The sequence below is a fragment of the Channa argus genome, chromosome 6, assembly GCF_033026475.1.
Source record: "Channa argus isolate prfri chromosome 6, Channa argus male v1.0, whole genome shotgun sequence".
Lineage (NCBI taxonomy): Eukaryota > Metazoa > Chordata > Actinopteri > Anabantiformes > Channidae > Channa > Channa argus.
In genome coordinates this window covers 23,974,251-23,994,332 of record NC_090202.1, presented here as the reverse complement: position 1 = coordinate 23,994,332, position 20,082 = coordinate 23,974,251, and the positions used below count along the sequence as shown (strand labels likewise).

The window sequence follows — 20,082 nt, the reverse complement described above, 5'->3', positions numbered from 1 at the left end:
TCATTGTAAATTATACCAAAAAATTTGATATGTTTCAGGTATAATTTCCACACCAGCCTCATATGTGTTTACACCGTTATAGGGTTGAGGATTCAACAGACTCTGACGTTATACTGCAAGTGAATGACTGTGATAACACACATTGGAACTACAAATTAACAACAGGAGAGACAAAACACTGAGTCAACATGTTCTGGACACATTACACAATTTACCGGACGCAATAATTTGAATCAAGCAAGTAGTGAATGAGATTCGTAAGTTCTTGCTGTTACAAAGAACATTGTAATATTCTACTAAATAGCTTAAGCTTCACCTCCAGCCATGAAGACTAATAACTGTCTTTTGGAAGAAAAACTGATGAGCAGACAATCTGGCAATAACATCAATCACAGCTGACGGGAAAGTCATGTCGATGGGCTCAAAGCCAGTAAAGTGACTGCGCTCTGACACACAACCAGTTGGTATATGTGATTTATCACCAGAGTTTTCTGCGTGAGAGGAAGATAGAAATGTACACTCCAGCCTGATCTTTGCAAATTGAGCCAGAGGAAGAGCGAATGACACAGAGGTAACTGCTGCCTGTGCGACGTGAACTCCCTCTGCTGTTCAACACAACATCTGCAGGTCCTCATGCACAAAGTAGAAAGTCTTTGTTTTTTCAGAATGTGTGTTTTGCATGCTACTTGACTGAAGTATGCACTTCAAGTTTGTGTATTTAGCTTGTTCCACAGATGGAATTTTCAAATCATTACAATGATGGCACAGGTATACAAATACAAACACTTAAATGTAATGTTAAAAACACTTAATATAAATATATACATATTCATATATAATAATTAGATCCCTGACATTCTAACATTTACTCCAGATTAACAAGTCAAAGTAATACACAATAAACTCTCAAATACAATATGAATACTTGTATTTCATATAATTACAATTCTAAAAAACAGCGCGTCTGGAATTCCTTTACAGCCAGTATCGCTCGTGCAAGACAAAAATAAAATACGCCCACATCCACAGGTAGGGTTTGGCATAAAAGGTCCCGTTCCAGGCACTTGATTGGATGTTGAACAGTGAAAGGCCTTTATTAAATATGGCCTGACCATTAAAAAAAATACACGGATGTGTTATCAGCACACGGATAGACGTTGACACACTCATGTCAGTAAGGCCACTTTGGTTTACAGTCTGCAGATGTCCACGTAAGCTGACAAGTCTCACATTAAGAACAGTCTCCACAAACTCTCAGACATCATGGGTATGTGTGTGTGTGTGTGTGACTGTGGTGAAGATGCATCATATGCAAAACAGGCTCATGGGAAAAAATCACACAAGTGTGATAGATCACACACCGCAGCCTGCTGCATACTATAGGAGGTTAAGTGTTTGGTGAGTGTCTCACATAACTGACAAAGAAAACAAGACACACTGGTTTCCCCTGTCCTCAAACATGCGTAGAGAAGTTGAATTAATGTAGATGAGCCCAGCTGGATCTGAATCTTGGTCGTACAGAAACTGCCTGAACACGTTGTAGACCATCTCCCTGCTCAGAGTGAAGTTTCTCAGCTGATCCTGCTCGTCCTTCGGCATGAAGAATGTCAGCTGGTAGTCAGCGATGACAGAAACGTTCCTGAAGAGTGAAACAGACAATGTGACCCAAAAAATGCTTCACGCACCGATCTCATGCAGAGGAGGGGACGCGTGTTTACCTGAATCTGTTTATCTCAGCCGCGGAGAAGTATCGTCCCAGAGCAGGGGAGGATTTGAAGAGGGCAGTCAGCTTGGGTGTGGCAGGCAGAAACATGGAGAGGCAAACAAAGAGAGCAAAATCATGGGGCTGACACTCACTTACTTTCACTTTACCCTCTGTTATTCATTGAAGGCTTTTTAGAGAAACCCTCCGAAAAGGGTCGAATCAGCTGCAGGTTTTTAGTTCAGCTGGTGCCAAAAGCAGCTATGGACATTTTGTAGTGGGAAATCTTTTAGTATTACTGTCTCAGAAGGTTTTAAAAGCTGCTTGATTTTACATCTACATAGCAGACTCTGGTTAAAGTTTTACAGAGAGCAACTGTGACTCGGTAAAAGTTTGAGCAAACTGAAAGCAAATCCACTTTCACACACTATCTACAGCCAATGTTGTAACATTAGGTACTTTTTACTTCATTCTTCTGTACACGTCACAGTTTGTCTCTGATGTTAAACACACATGCTTGTCAGCATTTTTGAATCACTATGAATGAATTAATTACAGTATTTGAAATACAGACCTTTTCTTTCAGGTCAGAAACAAGTGTCTGGCTTTTATGGAACAGGTCCTCCGCGAAAACCATATTAGGTAGATGAAAGCTCCCATTGAAACATAGAGGAACCTGAAACAGTGAACGGTCAAACTTCTCATCCACGTCCTCATGGATCGCTGCTCAAAGAGAAACTGGATCAAAACCTCAAAACTGCCAAGTTTAATCCACAAGCCGCTCCGCATAAAAACTTTACCTGAGCACACGAACAGTGAAAAAATGATTAAGAGAGCGATGACGACCAAGATGGAGACGATGACCATCCACAATTTGACCTTCTTGTAGACGACCTGGTTCATCTGTCTCTTCATCGTACTCATGATGTTTTTCTGGAAGCACAAGGATGGTTTTGTGGAGATAAGGCTACAGTTTGTAGTGGTCCAAGATGACACCGGACTTATCCATGCAGGAAGAGCACTGTTTTGTTTTCATCATCAAGAAACAGGCAGACAAATTCGGACTAAAGTATCTGTTGAAGTTCTTAGCTGTGTGTCATCTCTGGTTTTTAGCAGATTACAAAATAACTCTGTGTGTTAAGTTACAACAGAAAAGTGACACTTCCTTTATTGCAAGAGCAGGACGACATGTTCAAGAAATCAAGTGCAACCTTTACATTTAATAAATGTCGTCCTACCTCTGCATTTCCCACATTCCCCTGAGCTTCTTGTACTTGGCTCGAAGTCATCACATCCCCATTACATTCAGAAGTCTGACGATACACAGAAACACATACAGACAAAAGTCACTTCCCTCATTTTGCATTTCCAAAGAAACTCAAGCAAAACAAGCTGAATGTATCTAAAAATATAATCTTCCCCTCAGCAACAATGGACTGGACTCAACTCCACAGAACCGCACCTGTATAGAAAGAAGCCCTTCTGTTTCTGATGGATCTTGGGTTCTGCTGGCCCTTCCATCAGGTTCCTCTGCTCTAGCCTGCCCCCAGTCAAACGAAACAGAACACTGATAAATCTTCTGTGCACAGTTTTTTTTTTGTTTTTTTTTTGACACTGTTAATTTTAAACTCTTTCTATAATTGACATAATCATTTTGTCCATTAGCTCACCACGTTATAAGCGGCTCCATCGTTCCCATTTGTTCTCACTGTGTGCAGCTCCATGTCCATGCTGCTTTTCTCACACCTCCCTGTGGTAAACCTGAAATACTGCTGGGAGCGACCCGGAAATGACTAAGGGACGCAGTTTTAATGATCCAAGTATAAGAAAATTCCCGGAACCGTGCGTCCTGGCTGCGCTTTAACCGAGGAACAAGTGGGCGAAAACCACAGGAAACAGCTTCACATTCTCACGTCCAGTGGAAATAATTATCTCTGTTTTCTCTCTGTCTGTGTTTGTGTGTGTGTGTGTGTGTCTCTCTGAAGACTTGTCTTCTTCGTTTTCCTGCTCGTCCCTTCACGTCAGCCAGGTGAGTCGTCTTGGGCGAAGAGTTTCGATGACGTAGGAAGGTGCTGACGTCACCGGGTGAAGGAAACAACGAACTAACAAATAGAACTGCTCAAAGTGAGTGTCGGAGCGCTTCACAGGATGACTGACCGCCACCACTGAAGTCACTGCTAAAAATAAAGAAGCTAGTTTCATTTTTTACTCAGAGGCGGTGCCTTCCTTTCCTGAACCTGTAGCTGCTGTGTATCAGGCTTGTGAATCACACACTCTTTTAGGTCATTTCGGGTTTGGGAGACGCGGTCAGGTAAAGTTACACAATATGTATCTTTTGGAAGCAGCATGAATCCACTGATTTCTGACGAGCTATTCAGGTGTTGATCAATTTTTAAATTTGCAGTGTGCAACATTTTTCACATATTTCTAATACAAATATACTATTAAAGCTTAACATGCCTATGTTAAGTAATAATTTGATAACTAGAGGCTATTATTCTTGCTCCAATGAGTCTGGGCCCTGAAGCATTTACAAAATATGTTTTGGAGCATATTTCTAACGGAAAAGTTACATATTGTAGCTTCCTGTACTAATTATCTTTACAATACAGAACATGGATATGAATTATATAAATTTTCCTCTATCCTTCTATCCATTCATCCATTATCTGTAACCGCTTATCCGTTTTAGTAGACAGGGTCCACTCTGGACAGTTCTCCAGTCACAGAGAGACATACACAGACAGAAGTCCATTCACACCTACAGGTAATTTAGAATCATTAACATTAACATAACACGCATGTCTTTGGAAGAACATGCAAACTCCACAGAGACCTGGGGATTTGAGCCACAGACATTCCAGCTACCGAAGATTCTACACATTACATCACCGCAACTAAAAGCTGAGAGATACTTTCCCCTCAGGAAGTCAAAGGGAAAACAAAACACTATTGATAAAAGGTAAATAGGTATGCAGCAGTTTTGCATTTCAAGCCTCTTTAGAGATGATGCACAATATATGAAATGTCCTTAATTAAGATATTTAAAGGATCATTCCAACTCACAGTGATTCACTCAACTCAAATATAACACGTCGCCTAAAGTTTCTTTGTGTAACAAAGCTATTTATTAACATTCCTGTACATACTTTTTCAGCACCTGAGCCACCTTTCTGGGCATTTAGATATTCAACAGCATACAAAAAAAAGAAAAGAAAAAAAAAAGAAAAGAGTGAGACAAGCAGAGATGTCGACTAACATACAGTAAAGAGAGTAAAGTGTAAAGGAAGTATATAATTATAGCCTAAAGTGATAGTTCTTTGGTATAAACTCACAACATTTGCTGTGTATGTCTGCTAACTTAAAAATATATATTTGAAACTTAATAATATATTTATGCCCTTCTCAACCATTTTTTAAGCATTGTTAAATGCTGGAAGTCCATATTAACAATGTATTTGACTTTGTTTCAAATCTCAGCCTAGAGAAAAAACTAATATTGGTCACATACAGCAAAGAGGTGTCTGGTCAAGCAGAAACACATCTTTGCTCTAACTCCAGTGTCTAGTGACCTGTCCAGTAGACAGCTTGGAGACACACCAAGACATTTAAAACAGATTTGTCTGTAAAGTATTGTTCAAATAATTATCTAGATCAATGCAATGAATAATTTATTCTATTATTTGGTAATGTAAACATTCACAGTTCACACCTCATCACTTCCCCCTTGCTGTGCCTCCTCAACCATCTCCTCTTGCTTCTCTTCTGCCGTGACATCGCCCTCTGTCTGCTTGAGAGGTTGTTGTTCCGCCTCCAAAGGCTCTGAGCTCTGGTCTTGTTCCAATGCCCGTTCCTCCTCCACATCTACTTTGTTATCCGGGTCACTCTTTGTTACCTTGTCCTCTGTCTTTTCACAGTCCATGTTCGTGTCTTCTGCTTCTTCCAGACTCCCCGGTTGCCTGCATTCATCTTCCTCTGGTGTCCTTTCGAAAACCTCGTCCTGGTCCTTGTCGTCTTTTGGGCTGTACAGTTCACATGAGGACAGACTGCTCCCCAAAGGTCCCGCCTCCTCTACAGCTGACCTCCTGTGCTGTCTTGTAGGCAGGCGCCTCTTGAATGATAATCGTGCACGGGTCTGTGTGGAAAAGATGAGTAAGAGCCAGCAAGAAAAAGAAACAAAGGGAAGAAGCCATTTATAATGTCAAGGCATTTGTAGGACAAGTCTGCTCAGCATATGTGTGAGGACACTGCACAAAACTGTAGCTACAGAGTCTAACTAGGCTAAGGAGATTACATTTTTTAATCCTGTTTGCAGCAGCAATCATGCGCTACTGCAGCATCTTGTTCCAGCTTATCCAAGGTCTGCTTAAACATAAGGTGAGCATCCACTGACCATTGGGTCACCGAGGACAAGGACCATGTGTCCAGCTGCGATGTCAACACCATGAGAGACACTCAGAATGACGGCAGCTCACATCTGTTATTTTGTGGCTCAGAAATGTATGAAACAGAAATGTACTCAGTAATAAGCATCCTGCTAACCTTTTCTCTAACGCTTACAAAGGACTTCTAATCATAGAATTCTTAGAATGGGAGCAGATGTATGATGTGGGACACGTTTGCGTTGTGACTAATGCTAATACAGTAATACTTAAAAATCAGTCCAACTGCACAAATAGATCTAACAAATAGACCCAGTTCAATTCCTACTAAATAATGTCGAGATGCAATTTAGTCCAGAAGTTTCACCTTGTTGATGCTCTGCAGTGTGGCACTGTCAGGAGGGCTGTCGAAGCTGATGGGATCCTCTTCCTCGGTGGACAGTTGCGAGGGCTGCAGGGTGGGGCTCAGGGGGCTGCCGGGTGTAGTGGGAGGCAACGGCGCCAGCTGCAGTTTCACCTCAGGAGTTTTGGGTGAAGGCAGCAGAGCCGTGGGTGAAAGAGCGAGATTGGCCTGTGGTTGGATGAGAAGATCCTTTAAATCCCTTGATTTTTTTGTTCTAATAAATCCAAGTTGTTAAAGAATTACTGGAAATACGTTATTCAAACAAAAATTGGACAATGACATTATTTTGTCACCTCCCTCCATTTAAAAGCTCACAGTCAGGAGCATGTTCCATTTAAATGTAACACACATCACGCCTCGTATTAAGTCCAACAATGAAGCTACTTAAAATCCCGAGTACGTTTTCCAGCCACTGTTCAAGTTGAGAAGAGAACACCCTACCTGCACTGGAGAGAAGAGGAAGAGGGAGAAGCGGCAGCCCTTTTGTCCCATGGCTGCTCTACTTGTAAATTATTTACTAAAGTAAAGCTGGTGGCGAGTTAGAGCCTCACCAGGGGCTGGGTGGCCCGTGATCCCATTAGCTTATTAATCTGAGCCGATTGTAGCATCAGGGACAAACCCTTGTTCTCTCCTCTCAGCATGCAAGCACCTCACGCACCACTGAGAACTGAACAGCGGGGGGCAGTACTACTTCAAATAGCTCCTGACTGTATATGCCTACTGTGTTTTCTCAGTTTCTCACTTTCCCCACAAAATATACACAAAATATATATACAAAGCGTTGCAAGACGCACAAACCTGCAGTTTCCCAATGGTGGGGGAGTTCTTCATTTTCACTTTGAAGGGATTGGGGGAAGCAGCAGTTTTCTGTAAGATAGTACAGTCAGAGTTAATAGACTAATTCATAAAATGATCACATTTAAAACACTAGAAGCTGATGGAATAAAGTAATAATACTTCTTTGTATTATGAATTGTGTCATTCGCAAACTTGACTAAATATATATAGAAATCATGAATAGTATTAAATAAGTATTATAACTAACAAAATAAGATTCTTATTGCACATGTTTACATTTTGCAAAAAAAATTTGTGTTTTTTTCCACATATGTCAAGAGCTCAGATATTTAGCAGAGTGAAATAAAGGGAAAAAATGACCCACATCTAATTTATTATCATTTTTTTGAAGTTGCAACTTCAGGGAACACGGAGGCCTTCTTGGCATCTACCAACACAAAAGAGGAGGAAGTGGGATTAAAATCTGCACCGACTGTATTTCTGGGGGGAAAAAATTCAATTCTTCTAGGCAGCTGAGTATTTATTTGTTTGTATGAACACACACATATAACATAAGCTATAAATGTTACCTCGTCATTTGAAGAGGACATCGGTTGAACGTGACCTTCCAACCTTCCAGCCAGCTCAGCCACAGATGGTTTAGATGGAGAATCCTTATGGAAACAAAAACATCATCTAATGACGCACCTGAAAATCACTTTTTAATGACAAGCCTTGTCACATTCATATTAAAGAATGAAAACATTTCAGTTTAATGGTTTCTTTTTCACCTTTATAATGCATATTGGTCATAGTGGGACTGCTGGGAAATGTGACTTTAATGAACCCAATAATGCCAGTGGCAATGATTAGTCCTCAGTCTACGTTTATCTCACACAACGCACAGTGTAATGTACTGCACATGTTTGGACCTAAACATGCGCCTTGACTTCCTTGCTTTTGTCCTTGCACAGTGAACGCGCACTCTGGAACCACCTTGAACTCCATGTTTAGATAGTGTGAGATAAGATATTGAAAAGCATCCTCAGAAATATAAGAGCACACTGTGAGCAATTTGAAATGTCGTTACATTTCTTGGGCAACACAAAGTTAGGTGAAACAAAGACAACTTTCAGTATGAAACAAGCAATTTATTATACATAAATTAATTAATTAATTAATTAATTATTTCTGATTAAGATATACACCCCCTCAATTAAAGCATAAAAGCTGAATGATGTTATACAGGCATGGGTGGATTACTGAACAGGGCTATCAGGTGCAGGAAGGCCAAAGAGGGGGCACCTGGGCCAGAGCCTCTGTACAAAGTGAGTGGTAATAAATAGTTTTGTTTGAGTCTTCGATAAAATGACAGCAAAGAGAGCAGGTTAATGGCCAAAAAGAGACGACAAAGAAATCATCACAAAAATATAAGAGACACAAAATGTACAAATCTCTGCACAGGGCCCAATTTTCTTAGAATCTGGCTATGTGTACAGGGAGTGGCCTCTTAAATAAAGAACAAAAAAGTAATAATAAATACTTATTTAGAGCAGCTAAACAAGGAGATGGTCTAAGATAAAGAGAAGGTTTCACTTCCTACTTGTCAGCAGAAAAATGCAGACAGACTGAGAAACAGAGAAGGGCGGGTAACAAAAAAAGTTACCACTGTTGGTTTCAGTGCTCTCCTTGGAAGAAATCTGCAAAAAGTATCTTTTGTGGTTCGGGACACAGGAAGTCAGCCTCTCTCACGGCCACAGCTGGTCAACATCACGCTGTAGCCTGTGTCAGGAGGGACCTGTCCTTGCTGCCTCGCACTTATCACTTCATGGCCTCTTTGCTTTCTGTCTGTCTCCCGAGCCGATTGCTAAACTTCCCTCCTCTGCGCTGCCCCTTTGATGACCATTTACTCACTCCACATACATATCTGTGGCCTCAGTGATAAGTTGGCTGATGGCTGCAGGTTGGAATGTGCACAAACGTAAGCCTTGAAAACAACCCACCGTGATTATGGTGTTATTGCAGGTTCTAATCGTTTTTGTGCCAAGCATTCAGACCGTGGATGTGTCGAGGTGTTTGTTCACAGGCCAAACGGTGCCAGAACTATGGAGATTCCCACGGCACCATATGATCATTTGCACTATACTTGTGCTGCAGGTCCTCTTCTCTTGCTGGCTTTCAAACTACACTACTTCTACTGACCACCAAAAAGCTCCCCATAGCTTCTGTCACATTTCCTGCACGTGTTGTCTCAGTTCCCTCCTTCTCTGCACAGTTCAAGTCACAGATCTCCCCGTGTTTCACAGATGAACACATTCCACATTTTAATCACACTTTATTTTCTTTTCCGCCTTTTTCTCGACATGACCTCACCACCTTCCTCCCTCCACCCAAACGTATTACAGCATCAGCTAGCCCCGCAGAGCCTTAGTTAATGCTTGTCTTTGCTGCCTCTACGTCTTAATCCACATCCCAACCCTTTTCCTGAGTTCTCTTTTCTCAATCCGTGATAAATAGTAATCTCCAGGGACCACCCACCCTCCACACCATTATTTTGAAACCTCTAATTGTTTAACTCTTTCCTGTCCTTCAAAAGCACATGCCTCTTCAGAGTCACAACAAAACAGATGTTTTGAGGCAAGAAAACCAAGCTTTCATTTTTTTCCTACTGTCCAGCTTTATTTACATTTTATACTTGCTCTCACCACTCACTACCACCCACTTTATAAGCCACAAAAATGGCTTCTAAATTACGTGTATTTATTTCCACATATACTGTATGTTGAGAGTGAATTTGGTCATCTACAGAAAATATTACATTATTCAGATTTGTTCACAAAGTGCTGTATGAATGCCCAGAAGGCTTTAGCGGCACTCAACAACTCAGAATAAGTCATTTCAGATCCATTGAAGTCCTTCCACATGTCTATTCACAGCGAAGCCCTTATCTTTAATGAGCTTCTCCTTGCAGAGTGAAAATAGTGTCCAACTCAGTACCTCCCTGACTTAAAATACACTGACTATGCATGTTCGATATAATATACTCCAAACTTTCAGTTTCATTGTGAGAGAGACACATTATTTCAGGACAAGGCTTTTGACTGGTTATCATTCGGGCACATGTTTAACTCAGCTGGGACCCCAAGCTCTATGGAAGAGTGGAAAACCTTGGGTCACTGAGGGAAAGAGCAGGACAAACTCTATTTCTGGGGCTCTAGGCCTGGGAAATAGCCCCCGAGCTGTGCAGGCTGCCTAAATCACAGCTCTGCTCTGTAACCCGTCGGCTCCTAAGAGAGAAAGTCCCTGGATATGATAGACCACATCTGACGCCTGCTGTAATCAAGCATACAGAGCCATTTAGCATGTCTAAACAAGGAAACGATACAAAAAGCCTCTTAAGGCCGAGCGTTACACCGTGCATTTTCCAAAAACGGGTCAATGCTAAAGAGGAACAAGATTACTTTTGAACTTTCACCCCTATGTCAACAGCTCCTAGATGTTGTGTGTTTTACGCTTCTCATTTAAATGATTAAAAAGTTTATCTACTGGCAACAGTGGTACAGCAGCAGTCGTCTAGAGGTTAGTTTGAGGTAAAGCACGAAGGAATTTGTTAGTTTAAATACTGTAGGATTACAATTAAATAGTCTGCTGTGCAGCATGGATACATGGATGGCTTTAACAAGTCTTCTATTAGGTTGGTTTCCACAAGGGCCAGAGGGAGGTGCCATGGACAATCTGGAGCCCCGTAAACGCCATTAACACTCAAATGTGCTTTGATACTGTTAAAATACCTTTAAAGAATTGATTGGAGCTGCTGACTGGCACCAAGTAATGCTCAAAATGTGATATTGCTTCCTGAATGTGTGGTGTATGATCCAAATATCAAAAAACAGTAGCTTGAGAAAACTCATTTCTCGTGGTGAACCCTAACTGCTTACCGAGTCTGCTAATTTGGCAGCACGTGCCACATTACGTGACCTCAGGTCCAGCAGCAGGCAAACCAGATGTTTGAACAAGAAAATCACAGCTGGCAATAAGCTCAGGTTAAAGCAGACCCACACATACAGATGGTCCAGCAGTAAAAAAAACAATTATTTTGAAATGTCAAAGAGAGTACAGCAAACACCGTTTTCAATCAACCAAATATTCAATGCCCATTCAGCTAATATAAATGTTCCTTCATCAAAAATCAAAAATGTAATTAATTTATCAAGGCAGATGCAAACCTTTGCACCATATCACTTTGATTATTGTGCTAAAAATGTAATTATATACACTTTTTGATCATTTCTGTTGAACATTCGTACTAGCTGAATGTGCATTATTATTATGTTAGGTTTAGGGTTAATTTTCTAATGAAACGGGCTGTAGGGGGATGCAAAATGAAGGGTTGCAAATTTTATCACCAAACTGTTTACAGTATATCCAAATTTCCCACTGCCCACCCGAACAGTAATGTTAAGAAACGTAGCCACCGTTGCTTAAACCAGATGACCTTCAATTCTGACAGTGCACATGATCAGACCTTTAAAAGCTTGTATAGAGGAAATACTGTAGCTGTGTGTGTGAATGTGAAAGAAATGTCTCTTCTCTCTGAATGTGTTTGCATAGGTAAAGGTCAATCTCAGGCAGCGTCTTAATTTCCACAGTGCTGATGAAGACACGAGGTTTGCTGTATGACCAGCGAAAGCGGAAGGAGAACATGGAAACAAACAGATTGCACAAAGCCCGGTATTGTCTGTTCACAGATTCTCAAAGCACATGATGTTAGACTCAGAAACATATCTTTTTGATGTCCAGTAAAAGCCCCAATCAGAAAGCAACAAGCCGTATAATCTACCATGGAGCTGATAGAGGAGCTGTGGCTCAGGGTCTTTAAACTTTTCTCTGGGAATAACTCTCTGCCTTATGCTCAATCCTTGTAAACTCTCGCTTGTGAGCCACACCCAGTGGAAGTGCGTGAAAGGGAAGATAAAGTACAGCAAAGCACAGCTGTCCAGCAAGATGTTCAAGTGTAATAGCTTCAGTTCGAGTCTGCACACTTTATTTTCTCAAGTCAGCGTGTTCTGACGGGGGGGGCGGGGGTGGGGGGGACCAGAGTGAGCAGCTCCCTTCTGCTTCTGCCCACACTTGTTAAGTGGTAAGAGAGCAGACAGGCACCTTCTCGGTCACTGCCTTTCCAGGAAAACATGATGTGTTTCTGGACTGGACCTCATCTGAATATGTCACTTTTCCACCGCCCTTAATGGCACTGTGCTTATGTAATTTTGTGTGTGTGTGTGTAAAGAAGTGTACCAGAATGTGGATCGGTCGAGGGGATGAGGTACAGAGTGAAGAAATACAAAATAAGAATCCAGGTAAAAGAAGAATAAATTGAAAGCTATTTGAACAGCACTTGACCGATACGTGGTAAAGAGAAAATCTAACCTGTGATACGGACTGGTTTAGATAATCTGAGCTGTTGTGCAATGAGAAGACAGAGTAAATGAGAGGGGACGAGTGATGAGCAAGAAAAAACTCAAACAATAAACAGTTAGAGCAAAAAGAACTTCCTCCAAATATTTGGACCTAAGAAAGAAAACTTTAGTACATGCATCTGTTGGGGATTCTACATGTTGTTCTGATGTTCTCATAAGGAGCCAGAAGACCCACAAAGACAAAAGCCATCTGGTCCGTTATTTGACAAGGAGACCAACTACTATGACTTTTAGTTCCTGCAGTGAATGAATCCAACAGGGTTTCACTGGGGACCCTACATACGTGGAGAGTGGGAGGTTTGCTCTACACACAGGGGAGTGAGAGAGTGGTACTGCAAATAGATTCATTGGTGGAAAGTGATTGAAAATATGTTCAACACGCATGTAAACAAAAGTTATATATTTAATGAGATGGAGTTATGAAACTTGTTGCAGGTAAAACTACTCAACAGCATATGAAGTAAGTAAATGTAGTAATGATAAGTACTACAATATACAAGAGGTCTTTCTGTAATCTGTTAATGACCGTGATGGATTTAAATTGAGTGGAAAAACCAACTACAGACTGTCTGCAGTGTGACCATACAATTTCATTATCACATCTCTGAAACTACTGAACAAAAACTGAAGATTAAAAACTTCCTGAAGGTGGAATTGACTTCAAACAGTTCTCTAAAACTCCATTACACCTAGCTGAAGGTGTACCTAATAAACTGGAAAGGATCACTGAACGGAGCCCTTCTGCATAATGACAATTTAACTTGATATTTGCAGGAAACACGTCAGTGGAGCATTATTACATCATAGTGCATGGTATTTACTTGAGGATACAGTACTTAACTTCTTTTATTATGTTTTTTATTATAAATATGGTCCAAAACGGATGTAAGTGTGAAGAGTTGATGTTCTTTTATGTATTATTTTTAAATGTAAGTTTGGGGGTGTTCTGATTTATTGGAACGTTAGGATGATGTCTACCTGAGCAAGGAACAGTGGATCAGGAAGAGGGAGGAGCTGAGCACAGCAGCAGGGATTGAGTTCCAGTCTCATGAAAACACTAGCTTCTGTCACATATTGTAGATTTAAGTAATGGGTCTGATGACTTGTTCCAACATTAGACTGAACATCCAATTATTAAACGATCACATGTCATAGGCCAGTTTCCAAGTTCCCCTACTGCTGTTATGAATATGTCTCTAGTATCTTTCTGGTTCTGAGTCATCTTGGTTTCAGTCAGCAGCCAATGTTAATTAACATTTTTCTCAGCTATCACACATGGTCCGTGCAAAAGAAGTAATGCGTTTCGAACATGCTCGGACCTGCAGCATGCACCTGCCATCTAAGCTAAGATGCTACAACTAATTTCCCAGTTTTTCATTGCATGGTCAGTGTAATACTGCACACAGCCGATAATGAAGCACAGACAAGGGAAATAAGGTTGTGACGAAAAACTTGCCTAAAGAAAAAACACAAAACTCCCCTTTGATAAAGTACAAGCAGCTTGCAGCACTGTCTATGCTTGTACTCCTTTCTTCCAAAAAAGGAAATAAAGTATGTGGCTTGACGCCAAATTTAGAAGCGGGTGGTTGAGGAGGTGCAGGCATTATGGGTTAACTGTTTTGCAGGGGCAATTGGAAGCATGTTATGAAGTCATGATGATATCATTTTTGTTGTTGTTGTTGTTGTTTCTTTTTGTAGTTTCCACTTCCTCTGCTTGGCTCACTGTTCTCAAAACCTGTCTCTGCCGACTTGCTGACAAAATCCAATATGTCTGACCTCAAACCTAACCAGCCCTGAGGGTGATGTGTAGGGGCCTACAATACCTAAGTTAGGACAGCGGCTGAGTATTGTGGACGTCTAAAGTCCCCTTGTGTATTTCAGTCTATATTTATCTCTTCATGATATAATGTCTTTGGGTTTCAGGGTTTCCTTTGTACAGATCATAGTCTCCTCCTGTCTATCTTCCCTGTAGTTCCCACCCAGGCTATCTATCTGCCCCATGCACTACTGTGAACTGAAATTCAGTTGGGTGGGATCTGGCACACACTCATGCCCGATAGTTGGACTTACATGCACCTATACTGTCTTCCAATGATAAATGCTTATAAAACTAAAGGCAGAACCACGCAGTAACAAAAAGCAGCCAGAGCAGTGAAGTGATTATAAGGCTTCACAGACCATTTGATTGGTTTTAACTGTGCAAACATGATCCAACAAACCGAATGTCCACAAACTGAATTTAAGTAGGTTAAGAAAACAAAAACCACAGTCAACAAATGAGTTAAATGAGCAAAAGTCTGACAGATAACAACAAAATCATTGTAATTCATTTGAAATAATTTTTAAGTTTAGGTTCGGGCCAAAGTCTAAAGGCAACAAGTTGCTCATTTTATAAGCAAATATTGCATTTGTTTGTGAGAGGCTGTTGAAAATGTTCCAGTTACCGTCATCAGCTTGAGAATTGCATTACAGTTAGCGTTCAACATTTCATCGTTAACATCTATTGCAAATTGTTTCAGTCAATGAACCAAAATACTGCACAGCCTTTGTTCTCTACTTTCACACTGTTACTGTTATCAGCTGAACAGTGAAGAAAAACTCCAGTAACTGTAGTAACTGTAGTGAAACTCTGAAGATCCAGCTTAAAGCAACCACACGCTATCTGTACTTTGGTTCTGTTTTCCAACGCATTTTGGGAGTACACCATGCGTGGCATTTTCAAGTGCTATTTTCAAAAGATAACTGAGTTCAAATGGGTGGACAGAAGGTAGAAACCATGCAAACAAGATAGTATCAGAGATAGATGACGTGCTTTGCAGGATGTTTAAAAAAAAAAACACAGGAAGCAACAGTGGAAGGCAAGGTGCAGGTGGTTTGTCCTCATCATCACAACGGGCTCCGTGCAACCCATTTTATCAGAGCTCAGAAGCCCGCTGACAACAGGACATTAATGAACCGTAAAAGATTTGCATATTTCATACATGCTCCAATAAATAGTAGGATCTGATCACTGTGACTTAGAGAACAGCCTGACGTTTCACAGACTTTCATTGATGCCGTGCAACCTCAGCAGACTCATCTGTCAATGACACAAGAGGATGTTTTAACCTCGCAATCTTACAATCACCAAAGGATGCTACTCACTTTTACATACTGTGGGAGGGACTGTAGTATAACAAGGCGCTGTATGAGTAGTGGGGGAAGACATATTAATATTAGTTAATAAGGATGATGACAAATGATAATACTGTGACACTGTTGTAAAGCAAAAAGAGAAAAAAACTCCTCCTTACGGGTTCCTCTGTTATTGGTCTATTAACTTTACTATGCATTACATAATAAATGTGCACAGCATATGGTTGGCAATGCATTTCCAAATACTCACTGCTCTAGTTGGGGTGGTGTTTTCCCATGAAAGGAAAAACCACGAGCCACCACCTTACAACTCAATGTACGCTTACAGTACAAATGCTTTAAAATCCCAATCGTCTACTTATTAGCTTTTCAATCCAAAACAGGAAACGCACAATGTAAGAAATTTCCATGTGTTAATAATAAGATCTTCAGGCTTGCTTGGATTACTGGTTGCGAACGCGAACAGCTCTTTCCTAAAGCTGGATACACACGCGGCCTCTCATTTGCGATGCAGTAAAAACGCCGGCGAGTGTGAGACTTTCTTTACGTACCACGTTCACGACTGTTTATAAATGCTTTAGGCAGAATGCAGATGGCAAACAAACTAAATCTGAGGCCTCACCAGACGGAAGTGTGACAATCCAAATTGATTTCAGGTGTCAGGTTGTGTACTGGTAGGAAGCGACAAATCAAAAACTATGAGCAGAACTCTGAGGTTTACCATCAACAACGGAAACATGGCTTTGCACAATCAACTAATAAATTGTTTAGATGTAACAGGACTTGTAGCAACACAACTGATGTACACTGAAAATGACTTTACATGAAATTACTGACAGATCCCAGATGTCTGACACATGGGCGGCCCACTGGTATCTGAAGTTCTAACACTGGAAAATCATTTCAGGTATTATGGAGGTGTCATGGTTAACTGTACCTACCCATCAACAGCAATGTTTCCTGATGTGAAGTGACAAATGGGCACAAAAAAGCGAGGCTTACATTTCTAACAGGATGTGGTTTACGTAGTTAAGTGGGGCATCTTCTCTAATTTTCAGCTTCCTTTTGTATGGCTTTTATTTTAGGGTGGAAATGTACACTAATGCTTGTAAACTTCTCTCGGACTTCCCTATATTAAAATATGTATCTACATCCAGCTGAAAACTCTTCCAGATGACATCAAGGAATTTTTAATCATTAGGAGTTCAGATGATGTTAGCTGGAGGAGCTCTGGACAAGCACGTTGGCTATGATTACAACGCCCATAGTAGGCGCAACATGACGACATATTCTAAAAGGAAGGTCCCTCCAAGTGATGTCATCTGGAGGCATTTTTCAACTAGAAGTAGAGACATAATTTAAAACATAGGGAGGTTTAACGGCATTCATTTGCATGTACTACCCAAACTAGAACAAAGGTTTTTATCCGCTTACAGGATGTGAGGGCTAAACTTGAATGATGCAAGTGTGCGAGAGTAGAACCTCGATACATTACTAATGTGTTCTCCATCACAGTGCTGTTAGGGAAACAAAAAGGGCGTTTCTCTTCCTATGTGCCGTCATTAAATACTTCAGATTGATGTTGAAAGTCTGAAGGAAAAGCTTGTTTCGCAGAGACAAGGAACAACCTGTGCTGAAGACGGGCCACCTATATCATTAAGAAGCCTGCTGTTTCTTTTTTTGGCTTTAGTGTAAGTGGGGAAAATTTAAGATTCGAGAAGTGTTTGAGTGAGGGTACAGCTGGGTGGGAAATTGCTGCCAATCGAAAAAAACTTCACCCTTTAAAGCAAAATGCCAAAAATATAGTTAAGGAAAAGTCAACTTGTTTTCACGTCTGACTCAGGAGAGATGTTCTGTCAACTTAATGTCCTTCTTCTCAGACTGGGCCTGAACTTACTTAACACACTGAGCCAAAGTGAAGCCGTGGCCTGTGTTTGTGCGTATGAATAACAGAAATATTGCATCCTCAGGAAAGACAAACGCAGCGCTCCCTCAGCGCGGTTCAAAATGACGTCACCTAACACCGTGCACACTTTTAGATGTTTAAAATAAATCAAATGTCACAGTGCCAAGGGATCATAAATATAAAGTTGTTTCTCTATTACACAAGCAATATCATTATTTTATAACTAATTTCTCTTGTTAAATGGCTGCACAGACAGACCCCAGTTCGATAGATCACAATGCAAATATCCCAGTAATAACACAGACCTGGGATGTACCGTTTTTATCGTTCAACCACAATATCCAAACCACATATTAGGTGCTACAAACACCTGCTCGAGTGGCTTAAAAGCGCAGACTACAACAAAACACTACTGTCAGACTTTCCAGATGTTACCTCCATCCCGAGGATGGCGCGGAGATTGTCCCCTCCTGCCTTTTCGCTTCTCTCTCTCCCGAGTTCTTGGAGCGAATGGTTGCGAGGAGCCTGCGGAGCGCAGCGGGGACAGAGAGGAGCTCTTGTGTTTGTATCTGGAGCCAAACGCGCCTGACGGACGACGAGGCGGAGAGAGGGGGGTGGGTGGAGTTTGGACAACTTTTTACGCGCACTTGGCCCCTTCACGTCTGTCAAGTCAGCGGCTTAAACGGACCAAACTTCTGCTAAAGACTTTCAAAATAAAGGGTGCGGAGCCGCTGGAGCCGTTTGTGTGAGCCAACCTCTGGTTTTGTTTCGAGGTTTTGTTTCGAGGTTAGGTAGATTAGGAGGGTGATGCCTTTGAAGTTTGGCTTTGAAGTTTGTTTCACTTAGTTGTCGTAGAAACTATGTAGAAGTGGAAAGTTTGTTAGAAGGGAAGTGAGTTCAGCTATAGGAGCTACAAGGTAGCGAGTAAGATCCGCCTGTACACTGTTCGGGTTTATGTAATTGTTTTGCTTAAATATACAAATAATTTGAAAAATAAAAAAGGGGACAGAAATATGATTGAGAACATGGATTTTTTTTAAACCACTTGCGTGGTATTTCCAAAGCGGAACCAATGTTCGCCAGTCACGGGGGAGTCAGGTTGCGATTGAGTGCGACATTAAATGTTACAGGTGAGATACAGGGTTTTTGTCATGTTTTATGATGAAGGTAAATGTTCTGTAAGTCTATTGTCATAAGTTTATGCGGCCAATGAGGCATGTGAGGCTTTGTGTCCGTTTACATTGTTCTCAAAGCTACCGACTGTTAGCAGCCTGTATGCGCTGACAACGTGACGTAACAAGGTGAGTGACCTATAGTTTAGTTAAGGTGAATCCTTGTAAATTTGACATTGTATAGTTTTGCAGTAACGGTGTATTCAAGCTATATTTGTGTTGAGAATATTTTCTTTTCTTTCTTATTCTCTACGCTTGTTTTATATCACAGAAGAAGAATGGTGTGTTTGTATTTTTGTGCCATTTATAGTTTGACCTTAATTTAGTTCTCACGCTGGAGATCTGTGAAATAAATACCTGTGAACAAGAGAACACGTTGTGTCCGCGATTGACTTGGGGGGAGGTACATCTCGGGCTACATCCGAAATCCGTCTTTTTCCTACAGGTTTGCGGGTTGTGCAAGATGCAAAGTAGACTTTTAACCACATATGCTAGGTGCACCCCACCAGGTAAATATGGAAAGCATGAAAGCATATCTCCATCCGATGTTAACGTCAGTATACTGTATGAAGAGTTCAGTGTCGCTGCCGTTTTCTGGCCACAGCTTTCGTAAAAAAAACTGCTCATTTAAATTTTAAACATACTTTTATATGCGCGACCATGTGAATATGAGAACTCTGCAATGGCTTGAATTTCCCTTAACGCTGAGGGAATATTACTTTTATTTTGAAGGCGGCATTTTCTGACATCTGGCTGTCTCTGTCTTGACCAACTGTGTGTGGTCGCAACACCACCTACAACAGTGTTGTTGTAGAGATGTGTACAGATTTGTACCAGCAAAAACTTTATTTCAAAAGTCAGATGGTCCCTGTTACATGTACTTAAATTTAACAAAAATGCAAATGAGAAACAGCTTGGGATAGGAGGTCAAGGGCACTCACAGCTGGCAAGCTTGTAAATCACTGCTTTTTTCGGTCAGTAATCCACGCTTTGAGTTTTCATGTCTGACATTGCTGAGAGTGTCTGCTCTTCTGTATGAGGTCGGGAGGAGGCAGAGCCAGTCACTAAAGGGGTTCTGTGATATGGTAATGCAGAGAAGTAAAAATAGCTTCCTTGCATTATCAGACC

At 41.0% G+C, this 20,082-nt stretch overlaps 2 protein-coding genes across 7 annotated transcripts; both read right to left on the bottom strand.

The window, feature by feature from the left end:
* Positions 1-771: 771 nt before the first annotated feature.
* Positions 772-3,856, bottom strand: LOC137129547 (TPA-induced transmembrane protein). 2 transcript variants are annotated; one of them, XM_067508820.1, is made up of 7 exons: positions 3,373-3,856; positions 3,165-3,242; positions 2,941-3,015; positions 2,503-2,635; positions 2,277-2,425; positions 1,719-1,789; positions 772-1,639 (listed from the first exon to the last, which is right to left on the bottom strand). In XM_067508820.1, the coding sequence occupies exons 1-7, from the start codon at positions 3,430-3,432 to the stop codon at positions 1,408-1,410; spliced, it is 798 nt and encodes a 265-aa protein (XP_067364921.1). In that variant the 5' UTR covers positions 3,433-3,856; the 3' UTR covers positions 772-1,407. The 2 variants fall into 2 exon arrangements, with proteins under 2 accessions (XP_067364921.1, XP_067364922.1); XM_067508821.1 differs by lacking the exon at positions 2,941-3,015.
* A 1,500-nt stretch (positions 3,857-5,356) lies between these two features.
* Positions 5,357-19,503, bottom strand: zgc:153184 (uncharacterized protein LOC751652 homolog). Of its 5 annotated transcripts, none has more exons than XM_067508812.1 (6): positions 19,312-19,503; positions 7,855-7,938; positions 7,650-7,712; positions 7,286-7,354; positions 6,452-6,655; positions 5,357-5,837 (listed from the first exon to the last, which is right to left on the bottom strand). In XM_067508812.1, the coding sequence occupies exons 1-6, from the start codon at positions 19,486-19,488 to the stop codon at positions 5,409-5,411; spliced, it is 1,026 nt and encodes a 341-aa protein (XP_067364913.1). In that variant the 5' UTR covers positions 19,489-19,503; the 3' UTR covers positions 5,357-5,408. The 5 variants fall into 5 exon arrangements, with proteins under 5 accessions (XP_067364913.1, XP_067364915.1, XP_067364917.1 ...); XM_067508814.1 differs by lacking the exon at positions 19,312-19,503 and adding an exon at positions 18,218-18,376; XM_067508816.1 differs by lacking the exon at positions 19,312-19,503 and adding an exon at positions 8,931-9,729.
* Positions 19,504-20,082: the final 579 nt, after the last annotated feature.